The 27,999-nt window shown below is 33.4% G+C and overlaps 1 protein-coding gene and 2 long non-coding RNA genes across 6 annotated transcripts in view; 1 reads left to right on the top strand and 2 right to left on the bottom strand.

Moving 5' to 3' along the window:
• LOC134254810 (uncharacterized) lies at positions 1 to 10,001 on the top strand. 2 transcript variants are annotated; one of them, XR_009989388.1, is made up of 5 exons: positions 1 to 537; positions 868 to 1,157; positions 1,457 to 2,113; positions 2,822 to 3,046; positions 9,698 to 10,001. It is a non-coding gene; the product is annotated as an uncharacterized LOC134254810 (long non-coding RNA). The 2 variants fall into 2 exon arrangements; XR_009989387.1 differs by lacking the exon at positions 9,698 to 10,001 and having other exon boundaries at positions 7 to 537; positions 2,822 to 3,848.
• Positions 1 to 27,999, bottom strand: part of LOC134254833 (uncharacterized) — a 255,399-nt gene that overhangs the window by 54,651 nt on the left and 172,749 nt on the right. The window lies entirely within an intron of this gene.
• LOC134254818 (uncharacterized) lies at positions 20,190 to 27,945 on the bottom strand. Of its 3 annotated transcripts, none has more exons than XM_062737349.1 (3): positions 27,924 to 27,945; positions 24,628 to 24,813; positions 20,190 to 21,993 (listed from the first exon to the last, which is right to left on the bottom strand). In XM_062737349.1, exons 2-3 carry the CDS (start codon positions 24,799 to 24,801, stop codon positions 21,115 to 21,117), a joined length of 1,053 nt encoding a protein of 350 aa, XP_062593333.1. In that variant the 5' UTR covers positions 24,802 to 24,813; positions 27,924 to 27,945; the 3' UTR covers positions 20,190 to 21,114. The 3 variants fall into 3 exon arrangements, with proteins under 3 accessions (XP_062593333.1, XP_062593332.1, XP_062593330.1); XM_062737348.1 differs by lacking the exon at positions 27,924 to 27,945 and adding an exon at positions 27,076 to 27,383; XM_062737346.1 differs by lacking the exon at positions 27,924 to 27,945 and adding an exon at positions 24,897 to 24,979.

The raw sequence follows: 27,999 nt of genomic DNA, 5'->3' as shown, positions 1-27,999 counted from the left end.
TTAAGTTATTTGTTATAGTTATGTGTTTTAGTTATTTGCTTTAGTTGAGATTTTTAATTATTTGTTATGATGGTTATGAATTTTTGTTAATTATTATTGTTGTGATTTTTATTTGTTATTGCATTTATTATTCCTAAGAATATGTCTAATGTTCATTGTTGCATTGTGCATTAGCATCATCAACATTAGACATGTTGGATAATGAGGAAACAGTGTGTTTCACCCAAAGCACCTGTGTTAATGAGGGCCTTATTACAGTAAAACTCATTTATAACGAAGTCACTGGGACTAATGACATTACTTTGCTATATCCATAATTTGTTAAATCCATGTAATGATTTCAGCAAAATTTATATAGCTAGGGATTCAAGATAACTGCTATATCTGTGAATTCACAATATCTGTGTTTGTACCAAACAAGTTTTACTCAGTATCTATTATTTCAGCTCTATTTTAAAATTTTGTTAGTATTTTATAGTTGGACAATTCACTAAAGAAGAAGAGAAATAAGCCAAATTCTAAACCATCATCGATAAGGTAAGATAGAAAATATTGAATTGATAATAATTGAAAAATACAGTAAAACTTGGTTAAAACGAAGTCACGGGGACCTATAAAATTACTTCACTATATCCATAATTTGTTATATCCGTATAAGGAATTCGTTAAATTTATTAAGCTCTGAGATCCAAGATAATTTCGCTATAACCGCGAATTGGCAATATCCTTGTTCGTACTAAACAAGTTTTGCTGTATATAGAAAAATGAAATGAAGTATTATCGTTAGATTATAGATTTATAATGTTCCATTTCAAATCAATAATATATACAGCCAAACTTCATAGTAATAATCTTTATGTAAACAAGGGCATGGCATGGTGGAAACAGCTGGAGGAGATAGGGCCATTGGATGCTAATCTTCCAAGATGTGGAAACAGCAGGTGTCCTCAACAAGACGTGTAACAGCAGAAGCACCCAACTGGACATTGATAGAAACAACTTGATGATGCATAGCCAGTACTTGCTGATCTTCCAAGATGTGGAAACAGCAAATGCACCCAACAGTACATGGTGAAAACAGTAGATGAACCCAAAAGGACCTGATAGAAACAACTGGAGGATGAATAGCCAAAGGATGCTGATCTGACATTTATCAGGTATGTGACATTATCATAATCTAAGATCATTTTATTAACAAAGTCAAATTAACTAACTGGCTAAAATTTTAGCTTGTCTTATTTCTTAAAGTCAGCAATAGCTGAATTTTGTTATGGTGTTCAGCTAGATAAACCAACTCTTTACATCAATATTGAATTTTTGCTTAATAATATAAAACATATATGTTTAACCACTGTTGCGACAACAGAACAATTATTTAAAAAGTTAAATGAGGATTTTTCTTAGAAACTTCAGTGGTGTATTTTCTCCATTTATTTTCTTCTGACTTTTACTGCAGCTGCAGCCAACAGAACCTTGTGGAAACAACTGGAATAGACAAGCTTGATGAACCTCTTTTAAGATGGGAAAACAGCAAATACTTCTGAAAGGACTTAGTGAAATAAATCTTGAGGAGGCAAGGCCATTATGAATCTTGAGGCAAACTTGATGGATAATGATTTTCCAATATGTGAAAACACCAGCTACACCCAAAAGGAATTGGTGGAAAGATGGGAAAACAACAAATACTTCTAAAAAGACTTTGTGAAATAAATCTTGAGGAGACAAGGTCATTATTAATATTGCGGCAAACTTGATGGACAATGATTATCCAATATGTGAAAACACCAGCTACACCCAAAAGGAATTGGTGGAAAGATGGGAAACAGCAAATACTTCTAAAACGACTTAGTGAAATAAATCTTGAGGAGGCAAGGCCATTATGAATCTTGAGGCAAACTTGATGGACAATGATAATCCAATATGTGAAAACACCAGCTACACCCAAAAGGAATTGGTGGAAACAATAAACACAGACAAGCTTGATGGACAATGATCTTCAAAATGTAGATGTTCCCAACAAGACTTGGTGGAAACACCCGGAGGACAATTTATGCCTGATGGATGTTGACTTTTTCACCAAGACATACCACAGTGAATAGCTGATACTGATCAGGTATATGACATTATCATATTCCAAATCATCTTATTTTTTATATTAAGCAAGGTCAAGGTAAATACTCAATTCACATATTGAATACAATTTTTTAAATATCTGATGCTATGGGCATTCTGCCCGCCTTGTTCCCCCATCTTCTTTCACATTTTGTGTTCTTGTTGCATGGTACAGTGATATTTAAGAGAATCTGCTATAGAGTAGCATAGTATAAAGGAGTTGATCCTACCGTTGTGGGTTCGAATCCCACTGTGGGACAAGAAGACCAGTCTTTTACTGAGATCATATAAACTGTGGTGCCATGTTGCAGTAGGTGCAAAAAAAATCCCTCACTGCTCTATAGCCTTAATACCAAGTATAGGTCTGCATTTGTAGCTCTCCCCTGAAAAATGTTGCATTCCTATATGAGTGAAAATTTCTCAAGAGGGGCTGTCTGCTCGCAAAAAATTTATTCTTATGTATATTTGCATTATTTATGTTTATATACAACAGAAACAACAGGTAGCGAAAATGTTGTTTCGCTAATTAATGCCAAATAGCTTATAAGTCACTAAACTAAGGTGTGAAAATATGGTGATCCTCAGTACTGTATTGATTTCTGCTTTTTCCTAGCCTTAGAGCTCAGGTGAGCAATGTAGCATATAGGTCTCTTCTTAATTTTTTTTATTCAAACCTGACAATTACCTCTTGCCTATTGTTCATTTACAGAAAATCAAAGGAACTTCTAGAAGGAACATCCTTGAGATCATGTGTGTGGATGAAGAAGCAGGAATTAATTAATGATTAATCCACACCTTTAAAGCACTGATGTAAATCCATTTTAGCAACAATTTTTTCTTCAAAGACTATTTTAAAAATATAAATTTTTGTAAAGGGTGTCCGAATTATGTCAGGGTATGGGGTCACCCATTCGGACACGTGGGTTCTCTACGGGTACTCCGTCTTCCTCCCACACTGACCCCAGCTTTCTCTTTCTTCTTCATTAGCTATATTAGATTCATATTGTTAAGATGAAGTAGTTGAAGGCTAGTTGTAAGTAGGTTTTATCGATACCCTGGGGCATTACTGGTTGGAACTTAAGTTCCTTCGCCGCCATGGTAGCCAGGCTGGCCTGGGGAGGAGAAGCTGAAAGGGACTAGTTGGAGGCTGCTTTGTCTTTAATTATCTTTTTATTATTATGCCAATGAGAAAATGCTTCATTATTGTAATTGATTTGATGAAGTTAAATATGTTTCCGCTGATGTAATGATTGTTTAATAGGACATAAGTATTCATAGAATATGTGTAAATTCTGTCAACTGTTGTAGAAAGAATAATTTGTATTTGTATTGTCACCTTTTCGTTATTAGCTTGTATTGAAATTGAATGCTCTATATATACTGATGTGACTAAATATGCAGTGAAAGAAATGAATAAAAAATTGTACAATTGCATTTGAAAACGTAAAATAGTGATTTTTGTCAATGACAAATGTTAAATTGCCGGTGATTTGTAAATGTTAATTTGTGATTTGTTAATGTTAAATCAATGATTTAAAATGTTAAATTGTGATTGTTTAATGCAATTGTAAATTGTTGATGTGAAAATGTGAATTGTCATGTTGAATTTTGAATTGTAAATTTGAAATTATTTTTATCTCATTGGCAAGTTTTGTGCCAAAAAAAAAAAAAAAAAAAAAAAAAAAAAAAAAAAAAAAAAAAAAAAAAAAAAAAAAAAAAATTAAAATAAAACAAAAACAAAAACAAAAAAAAAAAAAGAAAAGAAAAAGAAAAAAGAAAGAAAGAAAAAAAACACAAAAAAAAAACACCAATGAAAAAAAAAATTGTGAAAAAAAAAACAAAACAAAAAAAACAACAACAAAAAAAACAGAAAAAAAGTGAGAGAGAAAGTAAAAAAATGAAAAAAAGGCACAAAACTTTTAATGCTGCCTGCTTGAATTAACATGTTATTTCAAGCAGAAGGTTCCAAGCCCTTAAAAGCAGAGGAGAAGTTTTGGTGTTTATGTGTACATTACTGAATGTACTATGGAGTGCTAATTTAATGAACACTCAAATGATCAAACTTTTAAAAAATCATTGTAAAATATCAGTTCATCTGGTATGTACAATGCATTAATTATCTTATCAAACAATTTTTAGCAAATAGTAGCAGTGTTTTGCTGAAATGAATGCAAAATCATTATTTTCATATGCAACTTAATTTGTTGATCCTTCAAATGAATATTAACACTTTTGAGTTGATGCCTACAAGTTGAAAAAAAACTCTTATTCTCATATTCAAACTAGTTTTAGTTGTAATTCTTTTCCACAGTTATTTTAAAAAGTTACTATAGCATAGCATTTCCAATAAAATATATTTTTTTAACTACCAATTTTGGGACTCATTTGATTCACACATCCTTGCACTTTCAGAAAGTGCTGTACACTTTATACCTAATACTGAAGAAAAGTAGAAATTTATATATACTGATCAGAGCTATGCAACTGCATCAACTTTTTTGACCTTGACCACACTTTTCTTAAATTATTGTTTAGCTCAGTTTTAAAGAAACCATCCAACATATATTTTTTTTCAAACTTTATGTACTGATACATAATGATGAGAAACATTCAACTGCATCTACATTTTTGACCTTGACCTTTCTTTTGATCTTGACCTCATTTTTCTTGAATTAGTGTTAAGCTCAGTTTTAAACATATCATTCAAGATGGTATTAACAAACTTCACATGTTGATACATTCTGATGAGAGAGCTATTCAGCTGCATCAACATTTTTGACCTTGACCTTTCCTTTGACCACACTTTTCTTATATTAGTGTTTAGCTCAGTTTTAAAGAAACCATCCAAGATATTTTATCAAACTTCATATACTGATGAGAGCAATTCAACTGCAACAAGATTTTTGACCTTGACCTTTCATTTGACCTTTTGACCTCACTTTTCAGAAATTAGAGTCAAACTTCATATGCTGATACATACTGATGTAAGCAATTCAACTGCATAATTTTTAAGATATTCTGATAAAATTTCATACAAATTTTCATGTTGCATTACTAGTATATCCTTGGCAGGGTATTCATGTCCTATGGACATATTTCTAATTTAATGCTACTATGCGATATCAGAAACAACAAATTTTGTGTTATTACTTATAACATTCTTTCAGTTTCTCAGAATCTTTTTATAAAATCATGTTATTAAAATTAATGTATGAATATACTTCTGAGTATATTCCTTTTATTTTAAGGTTTAAGATTTGGAGAACAGACTGAAGGAATAAAACTGGATTCATGTCATTGTGGATTTTCTTGACCTTATCAAGGATGAGAATCCTTCAGGTATGGAAAACTGACCTTGATTATTATTAGCTCACCTGAGCCAAAGGCTCAAGTGAGCTTTTCTGATCAAAATTTGTCCGTTGTCTGTCATCGTTGTTGTCGTTGTCGTTGTCGTTGTTGTCATAAACTTTTCACATTTTCATCTTCTTCTCAAGAACCACTGGGCCAATTTCAACCAAACTTGGTACAAATTATCCTTGGGTGGAGGGGATTTAATTTTGTTCAAATGAAGGGCCATGCCCTTTTCCAAGGGGAGATAATCATGAATTTGTTAAAAATTAATGGCATTTTTAAAAAATCTTCTTCTCCAGAACCGCTGGGCCAGGAAAGATGAAACTTGTGTGGAATCATCCTCAGGTAGTGTAGATTCAAGTTTGTTCAAATCATGACCCCCAGGGCTAGGGTGGGGCCAAAATGGCCGACCCAAGTTTTACATAGGAATATATAGGAAAAATCTTTAAAAATCTTCTTCTCCAGAACCACTGGGCCAGGAAAGATGAAACTCATGTGGAATCATCCTCAGGTAGTGTAGATTCAAGTTTGTTCAAATCATGACCCCCGGGGCAAGGGTGGGGCAAAAATGGCCGACCCAAGTTTTACATAGGAATATATAGGAAAAATCTTTAAAAATCTTCTTCTCCAGAACCACTGGGCCAGGAAAGATGAAACTCATGTGGAATCATCCTCAGGTGGTGTAGATTCAAGTTTGTTCAAATCATGACCCCCGGGGCAAAGGTGGGGCCAAAATGGCCGACCCAAGTTTTACATAGGAATATATAGGAAAAATCTTCTTCTCCAGAACCACTGGGCCAGGAAAGATGAAACTCATGTGGAATCATCCTCAGGTAGTGTAGATTCAAGTTTGTTCAAATCATGACCCCCGGGGCAAGGGTGGGGCCAAAATGGCTGACCCTAGTTTTACATAGGAATATGTAAATAAAATCTTTAAAAATCTTCTTCTCCAGAACCACTGGGCCAGGAAAGATGAAACTTATGTGGAATCATCCTCAGGTAGTGTAGATTCAAGTTTGTTCAAATCATGACCCCCGGGGCAAGGGTGGGGCAAAAATGGCTGACCCAAGTTTTACATAGGAATATATAGGAAAAATCTTTAAAAATCTTCTTCTCCAGAACCACTGGGCCAGGAAAGATGAAACTCATGTGGAATCATCCTCAGGTGGTGTCGATTCAAGTTTGTTCAAATCATGACCCCCGGAGCAAGGGTGGGGCCAAAATGGCCGACCCTAGTTTTACATAGGAATATATAGGAAAAATCTTTAAAAATCTTCTTCTCCAGAACCATTGGGCCAGGAAAGATGAAACTCATGTGGAATCATCCTCAGGTAGTGTAGATTCAAGTTTGTTCAAATCATGACCCCCGGGGCAAGGGTGGGGCCAAAATGGCCGACCCAAGTTTTACATAGGAATATATAGGAAAAATCTTTAAAAATCTTCTTTTCAAGTACTTCAAAGCTATGATTAGTGATATTTATATGGAATCATCCTCAGGTAGTGTAGATTCTAGTTTGTTCAAATGATGAATGCCTGGAGGGGGGGGGGGAGTAAATTCAAGCCCGATGTGCTCAGGTGAGTGCTGTGGCCCCTGGGCCTCTTGTTTTGTATCTTTTAGCTAACCTGAGTAAATTAAAGGCTCAAGTGCATGAGGTTTTCTGATCAAAATTTGTCCGATGTCTGATGTTGTTGGTGTCGTTGTTGTCAACATAAACTTTTCTCATTTTCATCTTCTTTTCTGAGTGTGAAGAACCATGAAGCCAATTTTAACTAAAATTGGCACAGAATATCCTTGGGTAATGGGAGTTAAGTTTGTTCATTTGAAGGGCCACACCTTCTTCTAAGTGGGAATAATTAAGAAATAGTAAAAATTAGGTGGTGTTATTTAAAAGTCATTTTCTCAGGAACAACTTGGTCACATCTTAAATTTGAATTCTTCTGCAATTTATGTAAAAAGCAGATGCCTGAGTAACTCAGGTGACCTATTGCTATCCGTTTTCATCCGTCGTCGTGCGTCGTCCGTCGTGTGTTAACATTTGAACATTTTCAGCTTCTTCTCTGAAACCACTGAACCAATTTCAATCAAATTTGGTATACAGCATTTATGGGTGAAGGGGAACATAAATTGTGAATTTCATGGTCCTTGCCCCCCTGGGGCCTGGGGGTGGGGCCAAAACCACTAAAATTATTGCAATCTTTAAAAATCTTCTTTTTTACTCCTGGACATCATGCAGGGAAACTGTTTGCATGAATGTATTGAGCATTGGGTCCTCTACCAAAATTGTGAAATTCACGGCCCCAGGGTCAGGGGTTCTAGTGCTAGGGCGGGGCTATATAGATTATATAGTGAAAATGCATTCTTTCTTTAAAAATCTTCTTCTCTGCTCCTGGGTATTAAATAAACTAACTAAGTACATAGTTATGATTAGCAAGAGTGCCTCTTCCAAAATTGTGAATTTTATGGCCCCCGGGTCAGGGGTTCTGGTGTTAGGGCGGGGCTCTATTGATTATATAGTGAAACTGTATTATTTCTTTGAAAATCTTCATCTCCGCTTCTTGGTAATAAATAAACTAACTAAGCACATAGTTATGATGAGCAAAACTGTATCTTTCAAAATTTTGAATTTTATGGCACCGGGGTCAGGGGTTCTAGTGCTAGGGCGGGGCTATATAGATTATATAGTGAAAATGCATTATTTCTCTGAAAATCTTCTTCTCTGCTCCTGGGTATTAAATAAACTAACTAAGTACATAGTTATGATGAGCAAGAGTACCTTTTCCAACATTGTGAATTTTATGGCCCTAGGGCCAGGGGTTCTGGTGTTAGGGCGGGGCTCTATTAATTATATAGTGAAAATGCATTTATTCTTTAAAAATCGTCTTCTCTGCTTCTGGGTATTAAATAAACTAACTAAGCACATAGTTATGATGAGCAAGAGTGTCTCTTCCAAAATTTTGTATTTCATGGCCCCTGGGTCAGTATTATGGTGTTAGGGCGGGGCTCTATTGATTACATAGTGAAAATGTATTCATTCTTTGAAAATCTCTTCCTTTGCTCCTGGGTTTTATGCCAATGATCCAAGTATATATATTTATGATGAAGAAAGGTGCATCTAGCAAAATGATTATTTTTTATGCACCCAAAACAAGATTTGCCACTTTTTCTAAGGATTAAGAATAAGGTTAAAATTTGTGAAAGTGCAAAGATGTGTCAATCAAACCCGCCAAAAAATTGGAAATTTTAGTATCTTTTATATGAAATAAGATTTTTAATTAATTTTTGTGTGAAATGCCATTAAAATATAAAAGTCGTGATATTATAGAGAAAATAATAACTTCAGATCTGTGTCCAAGTACCTTTAATCAACCATTTTATGATAAAATTTGCAAAATTTCGAAATATGTGGCCACAGGGTCAGTGGTTCCTTTGGGGTGAGGTGCAAAACTTGTTATAAAGTGGAAGTGCATTTTCTCTTTGTTACTCTGATCAACCTCTGGGTATTAAGTAAATAGAGTAAGCATGCTAAGTTTATAAATATGATAAGCAATGGTGCCTCTTTCAAAATTGTGAATTGTGAATTTCATGGCCTCTGGTTTAAAACACGAACCAAAGTTATTTGTTTGAAAGTTGTTACACAATACTCAGGTGACCTATAAGGCCCGTGGGCCTCTTGTTATTGAAGCATCCTCAGGTAGTGTTCCCTCCATCAAGAGTAAAGAGAGGCCACAACTTGGGATCAAAGTTATACTAAGAAATATTAAATAAAGTTTTCTTCTCAATATCAGCAAAGGCTATGATAAGCCATATTAATTCAGAAGCATCTTCAGATAGTGAAGATTCAAGTGTGTGTTCAAATCATAGGTAGTGTAGATTCAAGTTTAAGTTTTTCAATACTGAACTGATTTCTGCTTTTTCCTAGCCTTAGTGCTCAGGTAAACAATGTAGCATATAGGTCTCTTGTTAGTTTTTTTTTTAATTCAAACCGTACAATTACATCTTGCCTTGTTTTTTTTTACAGGAAAAAAAGAAATTTTAGAAGTAACATATGTGGATGAAGAAGCAGGACTTAATTAATGCAGGATCAATCCAAATCTTCAAAGCACTGATGAAATTATGCATTCTAGTGACAGTTTTTTTTCAAAGACTATTTTTAAAATATTTTTGTAAAGGGTGTCTGAATTATGTTAGGGTATGGGGTCACCCATTCGGACACATGGGTTTAAATCTCTACAGGTACCCCGTCTTCCTCCCACACTGACCCCTGCTTTTCTCTTTCCTCTTGAGTTAGTTATATTTATTATGCCAGTGAGATGATAGTTCCTTATTGTAATTGTTTAGATGAAGTCGAATATGTTCCAGATGTAATGATTGCTAAATATGACATAAGTATTCCTAGAATGTGTAAATTTTTCAGCTACTTTCAGTAATAATTTGTGTAGTCACCTCTTGGTTATTAGCTTATTGTGAAATTGAATGCATTATATACAGATGTGACTAAGTATGCAGTGAAAGAAATGGATGTAAAATTATTAATTGCATTTGAAAATGTAATATATTGATTTGCCTCTAGAAATGTTAATTGTAATTGGTAAATGTTAAATTGTGATTTTGTTACTGTTAATTAAATCATAATTTGAAATGCTTTATCACGATTTTTTAATGCAATTGTGAATCGTTGATGTGAAATTGTAAATTGTTGATGTGAAATTGTGAATTGTTAATGTGAAATTGTAAATGTGAAATTATTTAATCTCATTGGCAAGTTTTGTGCCCAAAAAAAACAAACAAAAAAACCCCCAAAAAACAAAACAAAACAAAACAAAAAAAAAAAAAAAAAATAGGAAGAAAAACCAGACAATAATGAAAAAAAGAAAGAAAATCAAAAAAGAAAAACAAAAAAAAAAAAACGAAAAAAAAAAAAAGAGAGAGAAAGTAAAAAAACTGAAAAAAGGCACAAAACTTTTAATGCTGCCTGCTTGAAATAACATATTTACATGTTATTTCAAGCAGAAGGTTCCAAGCCCTTAAAAGCAGAGGAGAAGTTTTGGTGTTAACTGTCTAATTCAACTGACACGTGCAATCCTGTGAATTCCGAAGTTAAATTTCTTTCCCATTTCACTATTTCCCATTTTTTACACTGTGCAATTTGACACCCTGTCTCTGCAATGAGTGCAAAATTATTATTTCCATATGCAACTTTGTTGCTCTCTTCAAATGAATATTAACAATTTTGAGTTGATGCCTTAAATTTATGTAGAAAAACGAGGCCCATGGACCATGTGGCCCTCTACCCCCTCCCCCCTCCTCCGGGGTCATGATTTGAACAATTTAGAATCTACACTTCCCCAGGATGCTTCCACCAAAGTTTCAGCTTTCCTGCCCCAATGGTTCTTGAGAAAAAGATTTTTCCTATATATTTCTATATAAAACTTGGATTCCCTATTACTGCCCTACCATTGGACTTTTACGAGGAGCGCTGACTTTTACAGTTGACGCTTACTTTTACACTAGGGCTATGTACGGTAGCTCTTTTACGATATAAATATTTAGCTCAACATTTAATTAAACGGAAATAACGGTTATAGCAATGCACATATAAGTTGTCCTTGAAGAAAACGACAACGACCCTACCCTCAGCTCCCGGACTTCACAAGTTAGTGCCCCTAACACCATACCTATGACCACAAGAAAGGTTTTCTTATGTATTATCAATTCTGTACTTCCGTACATTATACAAGTTTAAATGTCCAAGTAAACGTCAACTGTAGAAGTCAGTGCTTCTCGTAAAAGTCCACTGGGGGGTCATGATTTTAACAATTTGACAATTTAGAATCTACACTACCCCAGCATGCTTCATCAGTGTTACAGTAAAACTCGTTTAGTACGAACACGGATATAGCGAATTCACGGATATAACGAAGTTTTTCTGGGTCCCCGGCAAAATTCTTAACAAATCTTTGTAAAATTTTACGGTTATAACGAACTCTGATATAACGAATTTACGGAAATAGCGAGCTGATTTTGAGTCCCGTTGAGGTTAAATATAATGAAATTTACATCTCTTATAACGAACTTTCAAACATCTCAAAATTTGATAAATTGAACTGACTTTATTTTCTTTCAGCATTTGTACATGAAATTCAATTTATAATAAAACCTTAGTTATCGAAGGTATATTTTGTAAGATTTGCTTCCCTAACATATTTGATAGTAACACTTGAGGGAAAACATGCATATTGCGAATTTGCTATATATGGTAATACGAATTTGTTATACGGATATAACGAATTACGGATATAGCGAATTAAATTCACAGGTCCCCAGGACTTCGCTATAACCGAGTTTTACTGTAGAAATTTATAGCCCAGTAGTTCTTGAGAAGAAGATTTTTCTGATATATTTCTATGTAAAACTTGGATTCCCCACTGTGGCCCCGCTCTACCCCCAGGGGTCATGATTTTAAAATTTAGAATCTACTCTTACTACCCCAGGATGCTTTCAAGAAAATTTTTAAAGATTTTTTCCTATGTATTTCTATGTAAAACTTGGATTTCCCATTGTGGCCCCGCCATTATGATTTTAACAATTAAGAATCTACACTACCCCAAGATGCTTCCACATAAGTGTCAGCTTTAATGGTCCAGTGGTTCTTGAGAAGATTTTTAAAGATTTTTTCTTTGTATTTTTATGTAAAACTTGGATTCCCTATTGTGGCCAAGTCCTACTCCTTGGGGTTTTGATTTGAACAATTTAAAATCTACACTACCCCAGGATGCTTCAACATAAGTTTCAGCTAACATGGTCCACTGGTTCTTGAGAAGATGATTTTTAAAGATTTTTCCTGTTTATTTCTATGTAAAACTTGGATTCCCTATTGTGGCCCTGCCCTACCCCCAGGGGTCATGATTTTCAAAATTTAGAATCTACACTACCCAAGGATGCTTCTACATACGTTTCAGCTATCATGGCCCACTGGTTCTTGATTTTTAATGATTTTTCCTATGTATTTCTATGTAAAATTTGGATTCCCTATTGTGGCCCTGCCCTACCCCCGGGGTTCATGATTTTAACACTTTTGAATCTACACTACCCAAAAGGATGCTTCCTCATAAGTTTCAGCTATCCTGGCCCACTGTTTCTTGAGAAGAAGATTTTAAAATTTTTTCCTATGTATTTCTATGTAAAACTTGGATTCCCTATTGTGGCCAGATATGTACAATCGAATTACGGATTTAGCAGGACAAATTCGCAGGTCTTTAGTATCTAAATATATATACGAGTTTTATTACGCCCCCATAAACGAAGTTTCAGGGGTATATACTTTTTGTCGTGTCCGTCCGTCTATCTGTATGGCTGTCTGTATGTCCACAAAAACTTTAACCTTGCCCATAACTTTTGATTAAGTGGAGCTATGACTTTTATATTTCACATGAGTATTCCTTGTGACAAGACCTTTCTTTGCATACCACCAATTTTTTTTTACCTTGACCTTGGAGTTTGACCCACTTTTACACAAAAATTACGAACTTTTACTTTTTCCACATCTTTGAAACAGTAGATACCAGGACTTTTATACATCATGTACATATATTATTTTTGCCAAGACCTTTCATTGAGTGCCAACAACCTTGACCTTTTTACCTTGAACTTGGAGGTCTCTGTTCTTATGAAAAAACTTTAACCTTGACCATAACTTTTGAACGGTAAGGGCTAGGGTTTTCATACTTCTACTTCACATATGTAATCCTTGTGAGAAGACCTTTCATTGGATACCAAGAATTTTGACTATTTGACCTTGACCTTTGATTTTGACCTACTTTTTACAAACTTTAACCTTGGTGATAACTTTTGAACGGTAAGGGCCAGCATTTTCATACTTCCTATATGTAATCTTTAAGACAAGGTCTTTCTTTACAAACCAACAACCTTGACCCTTTGACCTTGACCCCGGAGTTATCTTGGTCATAACGTTTGAACAGGTGGTGCTAGGGTTTTATATTTCAAATTTGTATTTCTTGTGAAAAGGTCTTACTTTAGGTACCAACATATTTAATCTGCATTTAAAATAAAGCTTAACCTCCGATATGTTGCTATACGGGGGCCTCAACAAACATCTTGTTGTAAATTTCAAGGAATCACAAAAACTTTAATCTTTCCCATAACTTTTGAGTGGATGGAGCTATGGCTTTCATATTTCATAGGTGTATTACTTGTGAAAAGACCTTTCTTTGGGTACCACCTTTTGACCTTGGAGTTTGAGCTATTTTTTACAGAAATACCACACTTTTACTGTGACCATAACTTTTAAACGGTTGGGGCTAGGACTTTCATACAAGCACTTCTCATATGTGTTATGTGTGACAAGACCTTTCATTTGTTTCCAACATCTTTGCCCCCTTTAACCTTGGTAGATTGGCCTACTTTTATAAAGCTTTAACCTTGGCCTTAACTTTTTAACGGTAAGGGCTAGGGCTTTCATACTTCACATATGTGATCCTTGTGACAAGGCCTTTCCTAGGATAAGAATAACTTTGACCTTGTGACCTTGACCTAGAAGCTGGACCTACTTTATAAACTTTAACCTTGGCAATAATTTTTTAATGGTTAAAGCTAAGGCTTTCATATTTCAAATATGTAATCCTTGCGACAAGACCTTTCGTTAGAAACCAACAACTTTGACTCTTTGACCTTGATCTAGGAGTTTGACCTACTTTTTAAAAACTTTAACCCTGGCCATAACTTTTGAACAGGTGGTATGAGGGCTTTCATTATTCACAATTGTATTTCTTTTTAAAAGGCCCTACTTTGGGTACCAACATATTTGATTCGAATTTGGGAAAGTTTAACCTCTGCTATGTTGCCATACAAGGGCATCAGTGTTTCACAAACACATCTTGTTTCATGACTTATTTCCCCCTCTTTCGCGAACGTGAGGGGACATTAAATCTAATTCATCTGTCCGTCTGTCAGTACATCACAAAAACATTAACCTTGCCCATAACTTTTGATTTAATGGTAGTAGAGCTATGACTTTTATATTTCACATATGTATTCCTTGTGACAAGACCTTTCATTGGGTACCACCAAATTTTACCTTGACTTTGCAGTTTGACCCCATTTACAAAAAAATTCCCAACTTTTACTTTGGCCATAACTTTTGATTGGTAGATACTAGGACTTTTATATTTCATACATGTATTTTTTGTGGCAAGACCTTTCATTGGATACCAACAACTTTGACATTTTAACCTTGACCTTGGAGATTTCCGTACTTATGGAAAAACTTTGACTTTGGCCATAACTTTTGACTGAGAAGAGATATGGCTTTTATATTAAAGGTGTGTGCTACCTGTGACAAGACCTTCCGTAATACACTATGATTTTTGACCCCGTTACCTTGAGGTTTGACCTACTTTTCAAAAAAATTAACCTTGGTCATATCTTTTGAACAAGAAGAGATAGGGCTTTCATATTAGACATGTATATTACCTGTGACAAGGCCTTTCTAAATACACTATGATTTTGATGCAGCAACCTTGACCTTTAAATCTGACCTACTTTTAAAGAATTGAAACAGTACTTTGAATTGGTAATAACTTTTGAATGAGAAGAGATAAGGCTTTCATATAAAATGAAAGAAAAAGTGAGCTAGCTCACATACCCCACGCTCCCCCAAAACTTGACGGTGAAACACATAATGAAAGGCATAGTGCACTTTAAATACATAGTATAGATCAAAAAGGGCAATAATTGCAAAAAAATCTTCACATCAAAATGTCTTACATATGAGGACATTTAAATGTGGAATGAAGTTTCTAGATAAATAATGGAATCAAAATTTCTTGGCATTATACAAATCCAAACATTAATTTGAAGTGGTGGGGGGGGGGAGAAATTTTCTTGAATAATAGGCAAAACTCTTTGGGATAAAAGAAACTATGTACAACAGTTTAAGAGGAGTGGTGATAACAAACTGTTCATCTCTATATTCTAAATATGGCCAAAAAGTCTAAGTTGGAAAGTGTGCAAATTCCCGGAAAAATAAAGGAATCGGAATTTCCTGGTAATATGCACATCTACATATTGTGTCCTAAATATCTACAAAGTTTGATGAAATTCTGTGCAGCGGTTTATGAGGAGTTGCGCTGACAAACTGTTCATCTCTATATTCAAGGTATGGCCAAATGCCTAAGTTTAAAAGTGCGGAAATTCCCGGAAAAAATTATGGAATCGGAATTTCCTGGTAATATGCACATCTACACATTGTGTCCTAAATACCTGCAAAGTTTGACGAAATTCTGTGCAGCGGTTTATGAGGAGTTGCGCTGACAAACTGTTCATCTCTATATTCAAGGTATGGCCAAATGCCTAAGTTAAAAAGTGCAGAAATTCCCGGAAAAAATAATGGAATCGGAATTTCCTGGTAATATGCACATCTACACATTGTGTCCTAAATACCTGCAAAGTTTGACGAAATTCTGTGCAGCGGTTTATGAGGAGTAGCGCTGACAAACTGTTCATCTCTATATTCAAGGCATGGTCAAATGCGTAAGTTAAAAAGTGAGGAAAATCCGGGAAAAATAAAGGAATCGGAATTTCCTGGTAATATGCACATCTATACATTGTGTCCTAAATATCTGCAAAGTTTGACAAAATTCTGTGCAGCGGTTTATGAGGAGTTGCGCTGACAAACTGTTCATCTCTATATTCAAGGTATGGCCAAATGCCTAAGTTAAAAAGTGCGGAAATTCCCGGAAAAAATAATGGAATCGGAATTTCCTGGTAATATGCACATCTACACATTGTGTCCTAAATACCTGCAAAGTTTGACGAAATTCTGTGCAGCGGTTTATGAGGAGTTGCGCTGACAAAAAAAGAGGACTGACTGACGGACTGACTGACTGACTGACGGACGGGTCAAAAACATTATACCTCCCGCAACTAGTTGCGTGGGGTATAATTATGTATTACATGTGACAAGACTTTCTTATAAACACTCTGATTTTTGACCTTGTGACTTTGAAGTTTGACCAACTTTTCAAAAACTTTAACTTAGGTCATGAATTCTGAATGAGAAGAGATATGGCTTTCATAATGAAATCTGTATTACCTGTGACAAGATTTTCTAAATATAATTTTTGATCTTGTGACATTGATCTTGAAGTTTGACCTACTTCTCAAAATTGTTAATTTTCCTTTTAACATTTGATTTAGAAGAGATAGGGCTTTTAATTTTGACATGTGAACGACCTGTCACAAGTTATTTCCGACCAAGCTGTGATTTTTGAACTCGTGACCTCGAATTTCACGATTGATCCTATTTTTTAAAAAATTCAATTTTGGTGATAATTTCTTAATGACACATGATAGTGCGTTCATATTTGACACAATATTAATAGGAAATGACATCTCACCCACAAAGACACCAAAAGCGGTGGATCACAATTTTTTTAATTTGCTTAATTGTCCATTACATCTCATTTATCTGTCCATCTGTCACAAAAAACTTTAACCTTGGCATTATCTTTTGAATGAGAAGAGATAGAACTTTAATATTACACATGTATATTACCTGTGACGAGACCTTTCTAAATACACAGATTTTTTACCTTGTGACCTTTAACTCCTGTTAAAGACTTAAACATTACATTGAATTGGCCATGACTTTTGAATGAGAAGAGATAGGACTGTTGCAATCACTAATGAAATAACGACCACTATTGAAATAATTATTTCAATAGTGGCTGAGTGTGCATTTCAATAACAAACATAGGTTGCAACCACTATTGAAATAATTATTTCAATAATGGTTGTGAGTGCATTTCAATAACAAACATAGGTTACAACCCCTATTGAAATATGACCACTATTGAAATATTTATTCCAATAGTGGTTGAGAGTACATTTCAATAACAAACGTAGGTTGCAACCACTATTGAAATAATGTTCAATATTGAAATAAAGTTTTCAATAGTGATTGAAATAATGATTTCAAAGTGATTTAAATACTGTATACAGGGTTATTTTCTCCCTGTCTTATTTTCGCCCTTTCACTCTTGCAAACAATTTTGCACCGTTTTAAATTCGCCCAGTCATAGTTTTGTTTAAGAAATTATACTGTATTCTTTGAATTCGCCCTGTTTTACATTCGCCCAAATGAGGGTAGGGCGAAAGGGGCGAAAATAAAACGAGGGCGAAAATTCCCCTGTATACAGTAATTATTTTGATAGTTGCTGATAATTAACCCAATACTTAAACCACATTGCAAGACTTATTGAAATTAATAATAACTTAACTGTCAAAAAATAAAAGGATTAATTCATTTATTGAGTTTACTATAAAAATCACGACTATTTGTGAATGATTTTTCAAAAAGAAGTTGAAAATACATTTCAAAACACCACCACATTTTAATCACAATTGAAATAGCTTGTCCCATTGTAATTTACATAATTTTCCTAGAAATTTAGCTTTTAATGTTTGATGAGTAGACATTGGCTTTACTATCCATATTTGTAGTGTAGGTAATCCCATGAATATATACATATGAGTATGTACACTTTTTGTTAAAAATAACCATATTTTCATCAGAAAGACTGTAAGCAAAATTATCAGTCTTTCTCCTTTTCAATGCAGTCTAGTTACTCTAATTTCTACATCTAGATGTATTTACATGTGTGATCCTTTCTTTTCAAAATCAATGACAGAAATGAACTTTATATAATAAAAGTATTTCAAAATTGCATATTATTAATTGATTTTCTGTTGTTTTTCGTCAATTCGGCCAAATTCATCAGGAACTTGGTTATAACATTTGCATACATATTGGAATTATAGGCAAGGCAGTTTAATTAAAACTGTCTGTGTACTGAAATTTCTACAAAAAAGAAAACATAACTTTTGTTATCATATTTTAAACTCAATTAATTAGTTTAATGTGTTAGAAAACAGAATGCATAATTCATCCTTACATCATGTATATTTGTTTCAACAGTCGGGATACTTCTATAAAGCCTGCAATGTGGTTTTGGTATTGAAGTCATTGCCATCAACTATAAAAATAATCATTTTGATATCTTTTGGAAACATTGTTTAAAGCACTATTGAAATCAATACATCAATCACTTTTGAAATCTATATTTTAATCACTGTTTTAATTTTTATTTCAAAAGTGAACATTATTTCAATAGTGGTTGCAACCTATATTTGGTATTGAAATGCTCTCAACCACTATTGAAATACTTATTATTATACCCCCTGCTTGAAAAGAGGGAGGATATATAGTAATTGGTATGTCCATCCATCCATCTGTATGTCTAGCTGTCTATATGTCTGTCTGTCTGTTACACTTCGGGGTACCCATCTTTTATCCGCAACTCCTCTTATACAACTGAATGAAATTTGATGAAACTTTCAGAGAATCTTTATTATATATTGCCATTGTGCAACTCTTATTTTACTTTTTGATCCAACACATATTTTGGGTTCACCATGACAAAACATGGACACTGCCATTATATTCATATGGGAGGCAGGGGCTATCATTTAGTGAGCTCATTGCTCACAGTAACTCTAGTTTCAATAGTGGTCGTATTTCAATAGTGGTTGCAACCTGTGTTTGTTATTAAAATGTACTCTCAACCACTATTGAAATAATTAGCTCAATAGTGGTCGCGTTCGTTATTTCAATGGTCGCGTTCTTTATTTCAATAGTGGTTGCAACATAGGGCTTTCATAGATGTGTATTACCTGTAACTAGACCTTTTTAAGTACACTATGATTTTGGACTTTGTGAAGATGACCTTGAAGTTAGACCTAACTTTTCATAAACTTTAACCTTGGTCATGACATTTGAATGATGAGAGGTAAGGATGTCATATCAGACCTGTGTAATGCAAGACCTTTCTAAATACACTATGACTTTTGACCTCATGACCTTTCAGTTTGATCTACTTTTTAGAAATTAAAGACTTCAAATTGGCCATATCTTTTGAATGAGAAGAGATAGGGCTTTCAAATGAAATGTGTGTATTATCTGGGACAAGACTTCTCTAAATACATAATTTTTGACCTGGTGACCTTGACATTTGACCTATGTTTCAATATTAAGGTTTTAACCTTGCTCATGACTTTTGAACAAGAAGACATAGAGCTTTCATATGAAATCTGTGTATTGCTTGTGATAGGACCTTTCTAAATACTGTAAATCACGTTTTATTCGCGAGAACTTTATTTTCGCGTAAATACGCGAGACAATGAGGTCGCGAAAATATCATTCTCGCGTTTAATAGTATTCCTTATGATTATATAGAGGAAAAACAACAATTCGTGAAAATTATGTCTCGCTAATAAAGAGTCAATGACTATTTCGCGAAAATAAGGTGTCGCGAAAATTAAGTGATCTACAGTACACTATGATTTTTGACCTTGTGACCTTGTCCTTGAAGTTTGACATTATTTTCAAGGATGTTAATTTTTCCTTATGGCATTTGATTGAGAAGAGAAAAGGCTTTCAAATTTGACATGGGCATTTCCTGTGACAAGATATTTCCAAGCATGCTATGATTTCTGACCCATGTCTTGACCTTCACAATTCACCTTATTTTCAAAAAAATCAAATTCCATTATAACTTCTGAATGACAAATGAAAGGTTGTTCATATTTGACACAATATGCTACAAAAATGACATCTCACCAACAAAGACACCGAAAAGGGGGACCACAATTCTTTGAATTTGCTTTTTTTATTTATTAAACAAAAATAAACACAATGAAGAAAAAGTTGCTGAAAACTCATATAGTCAAATCATATCACATGCTCAATAAGCACCTAATTATAGTTGCTACTTGACAAATTATTTTCATTTTCAATAAATGTCTTATTGCATCGAATAATATAATTCTATAAACTGGGCTATTTTCATCTCATTTTTTATCACTTTTAATAAAATGTTCACTTTCAAATTCGCCCAGACACAGGTGTATTGTAGAATTGTCTTCAGACAACATTGACCACAAGTGTTGTCTGAGAAGATTCTAAGAATTTTTTCATTGTCCTACGAGATTCTAGGAAATGTTTTTTCATTAACTTTTAGCTTAATAAATTTGAAGTTTTCTGAAGGAAAATACTTCCAAAAATGAGTCATTTTGAGAAGAAACTTATAAAAGATGTAACAAAAAATTAATGAAAATTGTCTGCTGCCTAACAGGTGTACAGCCAGACTGATGGACATATGGACAGACACTTAACAGAAGAAGGAAAGCACTATTTGGATAGCATAATATACAGGTGTATGAAAATTCTGTTTGCAAAGGTTTCCTAAACAGCATTGATGAGTAAAGGTCATAACTCTACTGACATTAAATGACAGGTGATAACAAAAGCTCATTTGAACCTTTAGGATCCAGGTGAGCCTAAAGTTGAAATGTCCAAATATGGACAAATAAACAGCTAGACATACAGTGATATACGTAATGTTTGTCTTAAGATGGTTGTATAAATATATAAATGAAAACAATTGGCAATACAGCTGGCTTAAGTTTTAGATCCTAACAGCTAACCTAGCAGCTATATGGTAGATATCTACATAGTCACTACAATCTGAAATTCAGCCCCGTTATTTATGTCTCATAAGTGCTAGTAATTATGCCTAAAGGTAAAATGGAACTCCTTGTAAAATGAGTGACACAACAAAAATAGTCAACATATTAAGATAACTTTGGAGATGGTTTGTAGATGAGGCAGAAATATCACTTTCAAAACATTCACATACACAAGTCTTGCCTACACAGGAATGACAAACACAGGGTCTGGCATATTTGTTTGGAAATTGACTTTGGAAGTCCAAGAAACTCTTGTACACTTTGTAGGCTGTGTCTGACTTAGATCCACTGGGGCCAGGAACAACGACCGGATCCACCTCTCCGCTGTCTGGGGAAAGGGGTCCCCATGTTTCCAGTTCAGTGGGAACCAGAGGTGGGGTAGGCACACCAGGCTTTAAAATGGGCCCTCCTTTGCTCATTTGATTAGTTATTAAAGAAAACCCTGGTTCTATGTTTGGGTGTCCTATGGCAATATCAGCACAGCCATAAAACTGTTCCTGATTACCACAGCCTATACATCCTCTATTTGTTTTTGGATCCACTCCCCAACTGTTCCCTGTGTTATATTTCCACTGTAAAACACAAGCACGGCACTTGACACTCTCTGGAAGTTGTAGTTTTAATTTGTACTTCCCAGCACTTGTAACAGGGTATCTGGTACTTTTGGACTCAATGATGGTTAATAAAAAGTCATCCAGACACTCTTGAGTGATCATTTTTTTTGGATCATCATTTGGACAGAGTTTGAATTCCATATAGCCTTTGTGAGGAGCTGTTATTTCTACTGTAACTGGCATGATGGCACCAATACTTGTTGAATGAACAATGATTCCATTAGCATATTTTCCCCCTGGTTCATTGTCATGAGGCCCTTGAAATGGGTCGCCACACACCCCACATCTTCCATTATTCATCTCATACTGGATCTGTAACAGAAAGGAACATTATTCATCTCATATAAGTGGAAATTTTATCTTTAGGATTTGATCTTAAAAATTGGTAACAGAAAGTGATTTCAAAAGGCATGCTATTGCAAATAAACGTTAATTTTTAGTAATTTTATTTAATAATGCACCCTGTTTTCAACAACAAACAAATCTGTCCATTTTTAAGTGTCAATTCGATTCATCGCCATATTCGCAATGCCATGATTTCAAGAACGTTTTTCCTGCTATATAAAATTCTCTTTATAACGCCAAATTCGCATACCGCCATCCGCCACCCTGTTTTCACAACAAACGTCCATTTTTAAGTGTCAATTATCTCGATAATACACAGGTGCATGTGGTCAGTGAAGCGCGGCTAATTGGTTGACGCTATCCCTGTTGTAAAGCATGCAAAGCCAGTCAAGGTACATGCAATTAAGTAAACAATAATTTGAAAATGAACTGTTAGAATAATTTTGTTCTCTGTTTAACGAAATCATTTAGTCAACGCTTCGCCATGAAAGCGGTCGTTGTAAAGCACGCCGATAACGATATTATTTTTATTTGATGATCTCTGTTTTAAAAACAATGCAAAGTTTTGCTTAAAAAAAAATATAAGTCAGAAATTGTGAACGTTTCATTAACAATGATTTCATAAACAATGAATTTATTCAAGAACTTATTTTATGTACTATAGGCAATATATCACGACGATCGACCCAGCATTTTTTTTTTCAATATCAGACGTGCAGATTTACATGCATACACATGTACTTGTCTTAATTTCATAACTGAATATTTTGTTTTAGCGAAATTGTACAATAAAAAAATTACTTGAAGTATTTTCAATTTTAGAAATATGTTTATATATACATGTACATGTGATAATAAGAATAGAAACACTAAATGGTATTTCTAAGAACGATAACTCTACGTCTTATTTCCTAAAAGATGGAAAATTCAATTCATCGCCAAATTCGTTATACCGCCATGATTTCTAAATTACATAAGGTGGCGGTTTATCGAGAATTAACTGTATTTGAATGAAATTTTATAAAAAATTTCAAAATCAAAATCTCTTTGAAATGCAGAAAAAAAACAAACTATGGTTCTTGAAAAGATAAGGTTTTGAAATAGTAAATTAAGGTTCTCCTGGCCCCAAGACTATAAACTGAGAACAGACTTAAGTCAAAATTTCAAATTAACATAACTTTTGAAATAATTTTGATAATGAAACAAAATTTTCATCATATGTTTGAATTAAAATTTTATTCAAAACTGCAAAGTTTTAAGCAAAATCATTCAATAAAACTCAAGTAATAAGAAATAAAAATTTTGACTTAAGTCTATGCTCAGTTTATGGTCTTTTGGTCTGGTTGATACTATTTTGGTAATTGTTGATAGTAAGATTGGGAAGTGTTTAAAATTACTACAGTACTGTTAAAGTATATCAGTGCCCATCTATAATTTATTTCTTGAATGAGTGGAAAATAATGAACTCACTTTTGAGTACTGTAAATGTTTTATTGCACCTTAATTCCTTCAATGTAAAATCTTACTCTGTCTAATGAGTTGGTCAATTGTCAATCTAAATTAAACTTTTCCTCCATCAAACTTTCATACATTTTCCCTTGTCAATTTCTATTAGGGTATATATATATATATATATTTTTTTTTTCTTTTTTTTTTTTTTTACACATACAGTTTTCAGTAAATTTAATGATTTTCACTTTAATTAGCCTCAATCTGATTTAAGGTAGCCAACTGGGGTTTTGATGTGTGAAACTGCAAAAGAGAAACTATAATTTTATAACATATATATGTAACTAACAATCACTTCAGTGTGCATGCTAAGTTTAAGGAAAATCTACTATCCAGGTTTTTTTTAAGGGACCATCTCAAAATACAGGTACATTTACTATAGGATTATATAGGAAAGTGCTGATTTTCACACATTTTAATTTTTATATGAATAATACGATAGACTTTTTTGCTCAAATTATAACATATGAGTAATACTATATTGTACATTATATGTAAGAAACATAATTTATGATTATCAGTCTTGTTTTCAGAGGGAGCATTTCAAAATGTCAAACAATAACGAACAGTAAATACGTTTCATTTTACTACAATTCCCAAAGGAATTATACATGTATTATGCAATAACTTTTTTTGCTGAAAACTGCACTGAAAAAATTAGCCAATGTAGGAAAATAAGTCATTCATTTGGACAGACCATATATGATTACTTTCTACCCAATCAATCTCAAGCATTTCAAAAGCAGTCAAGTTGGTAACTGACAGGCAGTTTTGCACAATTCTGTACAAATCCCAGGTAGGATTATTTTTTATATGAAGAATGCAGGATAGACACTTCCATTGTTTGAATAATAGTGCTTTGTCAGAGCAGGTCATTATATGATTGAATTGTGAGGCATTTAAGAGTTTCCATGTCTGTTCTGCTAAGACAGCATTTCAGTGGTTCATTGCAGTATGACATGTGACTTGGTGAGTGACATCTGTCATAGTGTAATATATTTAATATTGTAATCTCCTTTTAGAAAAATGAGCAGACATTAAGAGAATATAAACCCATGAAAGTACTGGTTGCATATTATTGATATTCCCTACCTGTACCCCTCCACAGTAGAGCTGGTTATCGTTGTAGTTGGGGGGATTTCTGTATCCATAACGCCACATACTGGACCTGCTGGGGGGGTCTATCAGTCGGCCGTGTCCCTCCACCAGCCTCGTCAGAGAGATCATCAGAAGAGTGACCAAGTTAATGCCAATCACCAGGTCCATCCTAAATCTGGTCTACAACAAACAGTGTCAAGCTTCAAATAATAAACATCAAAAGTTACAATCCAGAATATAGCCAGATTACAAGCAATGCCTACCATTCTAAAATATGACTGATATGTCTTAATATCACTAAAACACTTAGATTAATGTACGTATCATCATGATGCATCATACTTCTATGACAGTACATACACTTTTGCATTCTCATTCAGTTCAGGATGCTTGTTAGGGAAATAGCTCATATGAGTTTTTCCTTCCAGTATTAAGTATATAATTTGACATAACCACCAAGTCTAAATATATACTTCCTGTAAAAAGTTTTCCTTAAAATGTTAGTAACAATAAGCTTAAACATAGGTACAAAAATTCATCCAGACGTGTACATTATGCTTGTAAATTATTACAAAAAAAAAACCTCAAAGGAGTTCGCTGTTTTAAATGCTACCTCCTATTCACAAAGATCAATCTATTTCACATGGAGCCACAGGGTACTATCACAAACTTACAGAGATAACATGTATAGATAAGAGGAATTTAATCCATAAATCTACTCCTAAATGTTGGACATGGACATCTTTTCACTTTAATTATCACTGATAATAAGATCTGTTTTCAGCACAGAGTTTGTAACCATTCTTGAATAATTACATAAATAAAAATTTCATTTATTACAAATAAAAAAGAAAATGATCTCTTTTATTTAGTGACCTAAAAAGTTGTAATCCCCACACTTCAAACATTTCCTGACTACAAGCAAAAATATAAAAATGCAATTTGTTGTGTTTTCTTTTACCTCCAGATTTCATGGATATTAATTAATTCAAGGTTTGAAAGCTTTATCTAAATATAGCCTACTTAACGCACAAAGACAAATCTTGCCATATGCCTAATTAAAAATGAATCTCCTGATAATCAACTAGTGTGAGTAATAAATGGCTGAAAAAAAACTTAAAAAAAAAAAAAAAAACATGGCTCGTACTGTCTAATACTTTTTGTCTCCATTTCTGAATAATTATTACTCACTCTTTCAAATTTTGAAACCAGTGCATGAAAAGGATGTATATTTACCTATCCCAAATGAATCACTGTGGTTAATTCATTTTCAATAATTACACCTACAGTATTATTTGTTAATTGGATAAAGGCTCTTAGTGGTGAAAAAAAGGGAAATAAAAAATAACAATTAATATATAGATTGATGTCATTAATTACTAAATAGCTTACAAGCAGAATAAGCTTTTAAGGGATATGTAATAAATACATTTTTTTACCAGAAGATAACACGACAAACACTATTACCATAACTTAAAATATATCTAATAATATCTGTGTCTCATATAGACAGAGAAAGTCTTTTTTTTCATTATGAAAAAGATATTAATTAAGCAATTTACCAAAGCTTTCTGCATTTTGTCTGTCTAACCTGTAACACAGACTTAAGTAAGCCTTACTGATCAATATTTGTCCAGCGTCTGTCTGTCTTGTGTATTTCACATTAATTAACTCTTTATTCCTGAACAAGTTGGTCTTAATTGTTACAAAGCTTTCTACAGTGAAGGGGATTTTCAAATTTATGGAAATGGAAAGCTTTACACAAAACAAAAATAAGAAATAGTGAAAAATAAAGATAAGGTATTATAAATGATTTTTAAAATCTTCTTACCAATTGGCTAAAGCAGACAAAATTTATGATTGTGAAGCTTAAATCATTCCCCTTTCCCTTTTCATGCAAAGGGAGAGAAACAAAAATATTTTAAAAATCAGATGGAAAACAGCAGGGCCACCAGTAAAACCTGTCTAGTATGGACAACACTGCATGGCTCCAAGAAAACTGGTCGATTTGTACAATATTCTGGATTACACAACAGTTAATAAAGTTGATTTTCATCCAAGATACATATTTAAATCATATTAAATAAGATTTTTGATGACACAACACCCAGAATAATTAAATTTCACTGTAATAGTGTAAAATGGCTATGAACATTTAAAGCATTTTTTCTGAATCCTTTTCCATGAACAAAAATAAAAAATAAAAAAGAAAAATTTTAAATAAAAACATTGAAATAATTATTCATAACATGAATAAATACACTAGCATTATAAATTATGTGCATATAAAAGCTATTTATAAACACTGATAGTTTGCCATATACACTGTACCGGTATACCTGGTATATCAATATAATACCAACATCAATAATATATGTAAATAACCCTTTTCTCTTGTGTTAAATAAAAAAATAAGAAAAAAAATCATTAATATAAACTTACATTTGATGTGTATTTGATCCTGATTATATTTATTTTCCAGACATCTTAACTTTGAACAAAAATCACAGAAGAAAATCATCTCACAAACCACTACTTCACATTCAATTTCTTTAGCGTTATTTATCACATTCTGCTCTCAAAGTATCAGAAGGAAATAAATTATACAGTCATTAATCTTAAAAGACTGCTTAATATTCATTCCGTACAAGGTCCTTCTGTTTATATAAATCTGCAGTAAGAGAAGTTTTATCCCGTGACATAACAGTACGTACAACTCGAAAATATAGGAGCAGTCTTATAATACCGACAGCTTGTCATACAATTGTCATGGACCAAAATACAAACACTCCATGGCATAAAAACTTCCTGACTCTATAAAGGGCTTGTCCTAGTATATGCTAATTAGCAATGAATATTAACTTGTAATAATGTATGCAATGTGTTTTACCATCCATGACGCTTATTAGCACCCTGAGGTCATTTGGTTTGTTTGATAATGGTATGCAAAAGTCGGCATGCTAATGTTTATTTAGCAGTGACTATATCTCTATACAAAATAACTTTTTTCAAATCAACTCCAGTGGAGAGGAAAGGTGAAAAACCTACCAATATACAAACTTAAGATATTCCATCAAGTTTGAATAAGTACTTAAGTCTAGTAATTAGTGTAAACCAATAATCAAAACCGGAAATATTTCATCTTTTATGTATTCATGATGCTTAAAAGTTAATTTGTGGTTAATTAATTTATATGTGCTATGTTCTAATTTGCAAGTAAAAAAATATCTTAATTATTTTGCAGCTTTTAAGAAAAATTAAATTATATTGACTTATTTGATTATCAGTACCTTTTACGTTCTGTAAATCTGTAAACCTTCCTTCTTACATTCTTGGTCAGAGAACAACATCCTCTGTAAAAATATA

The sequence above is a fragment of the Saccostrea cucullata genome, unplaced genomic scaffold, assembly GCF_032062105.1.
Source record: "Saccostrea cucullata isolate Sc308-1 unplaced genomic scaffold, CSIRO_AGI_Scuc_v1 ctg75, whole genome shotgun sequence".
Classification (NCBI taxonomy): domain Eukaryota; kingdom Metazoa; phylum Mollusca; class Bivalvia; order Ostreida; family Ostreidae; genus Saccostrea; species Saccostrea cuccullata.
This window is presented reverse-complemented; position numbering and strand designations above follow the sequence as displayed.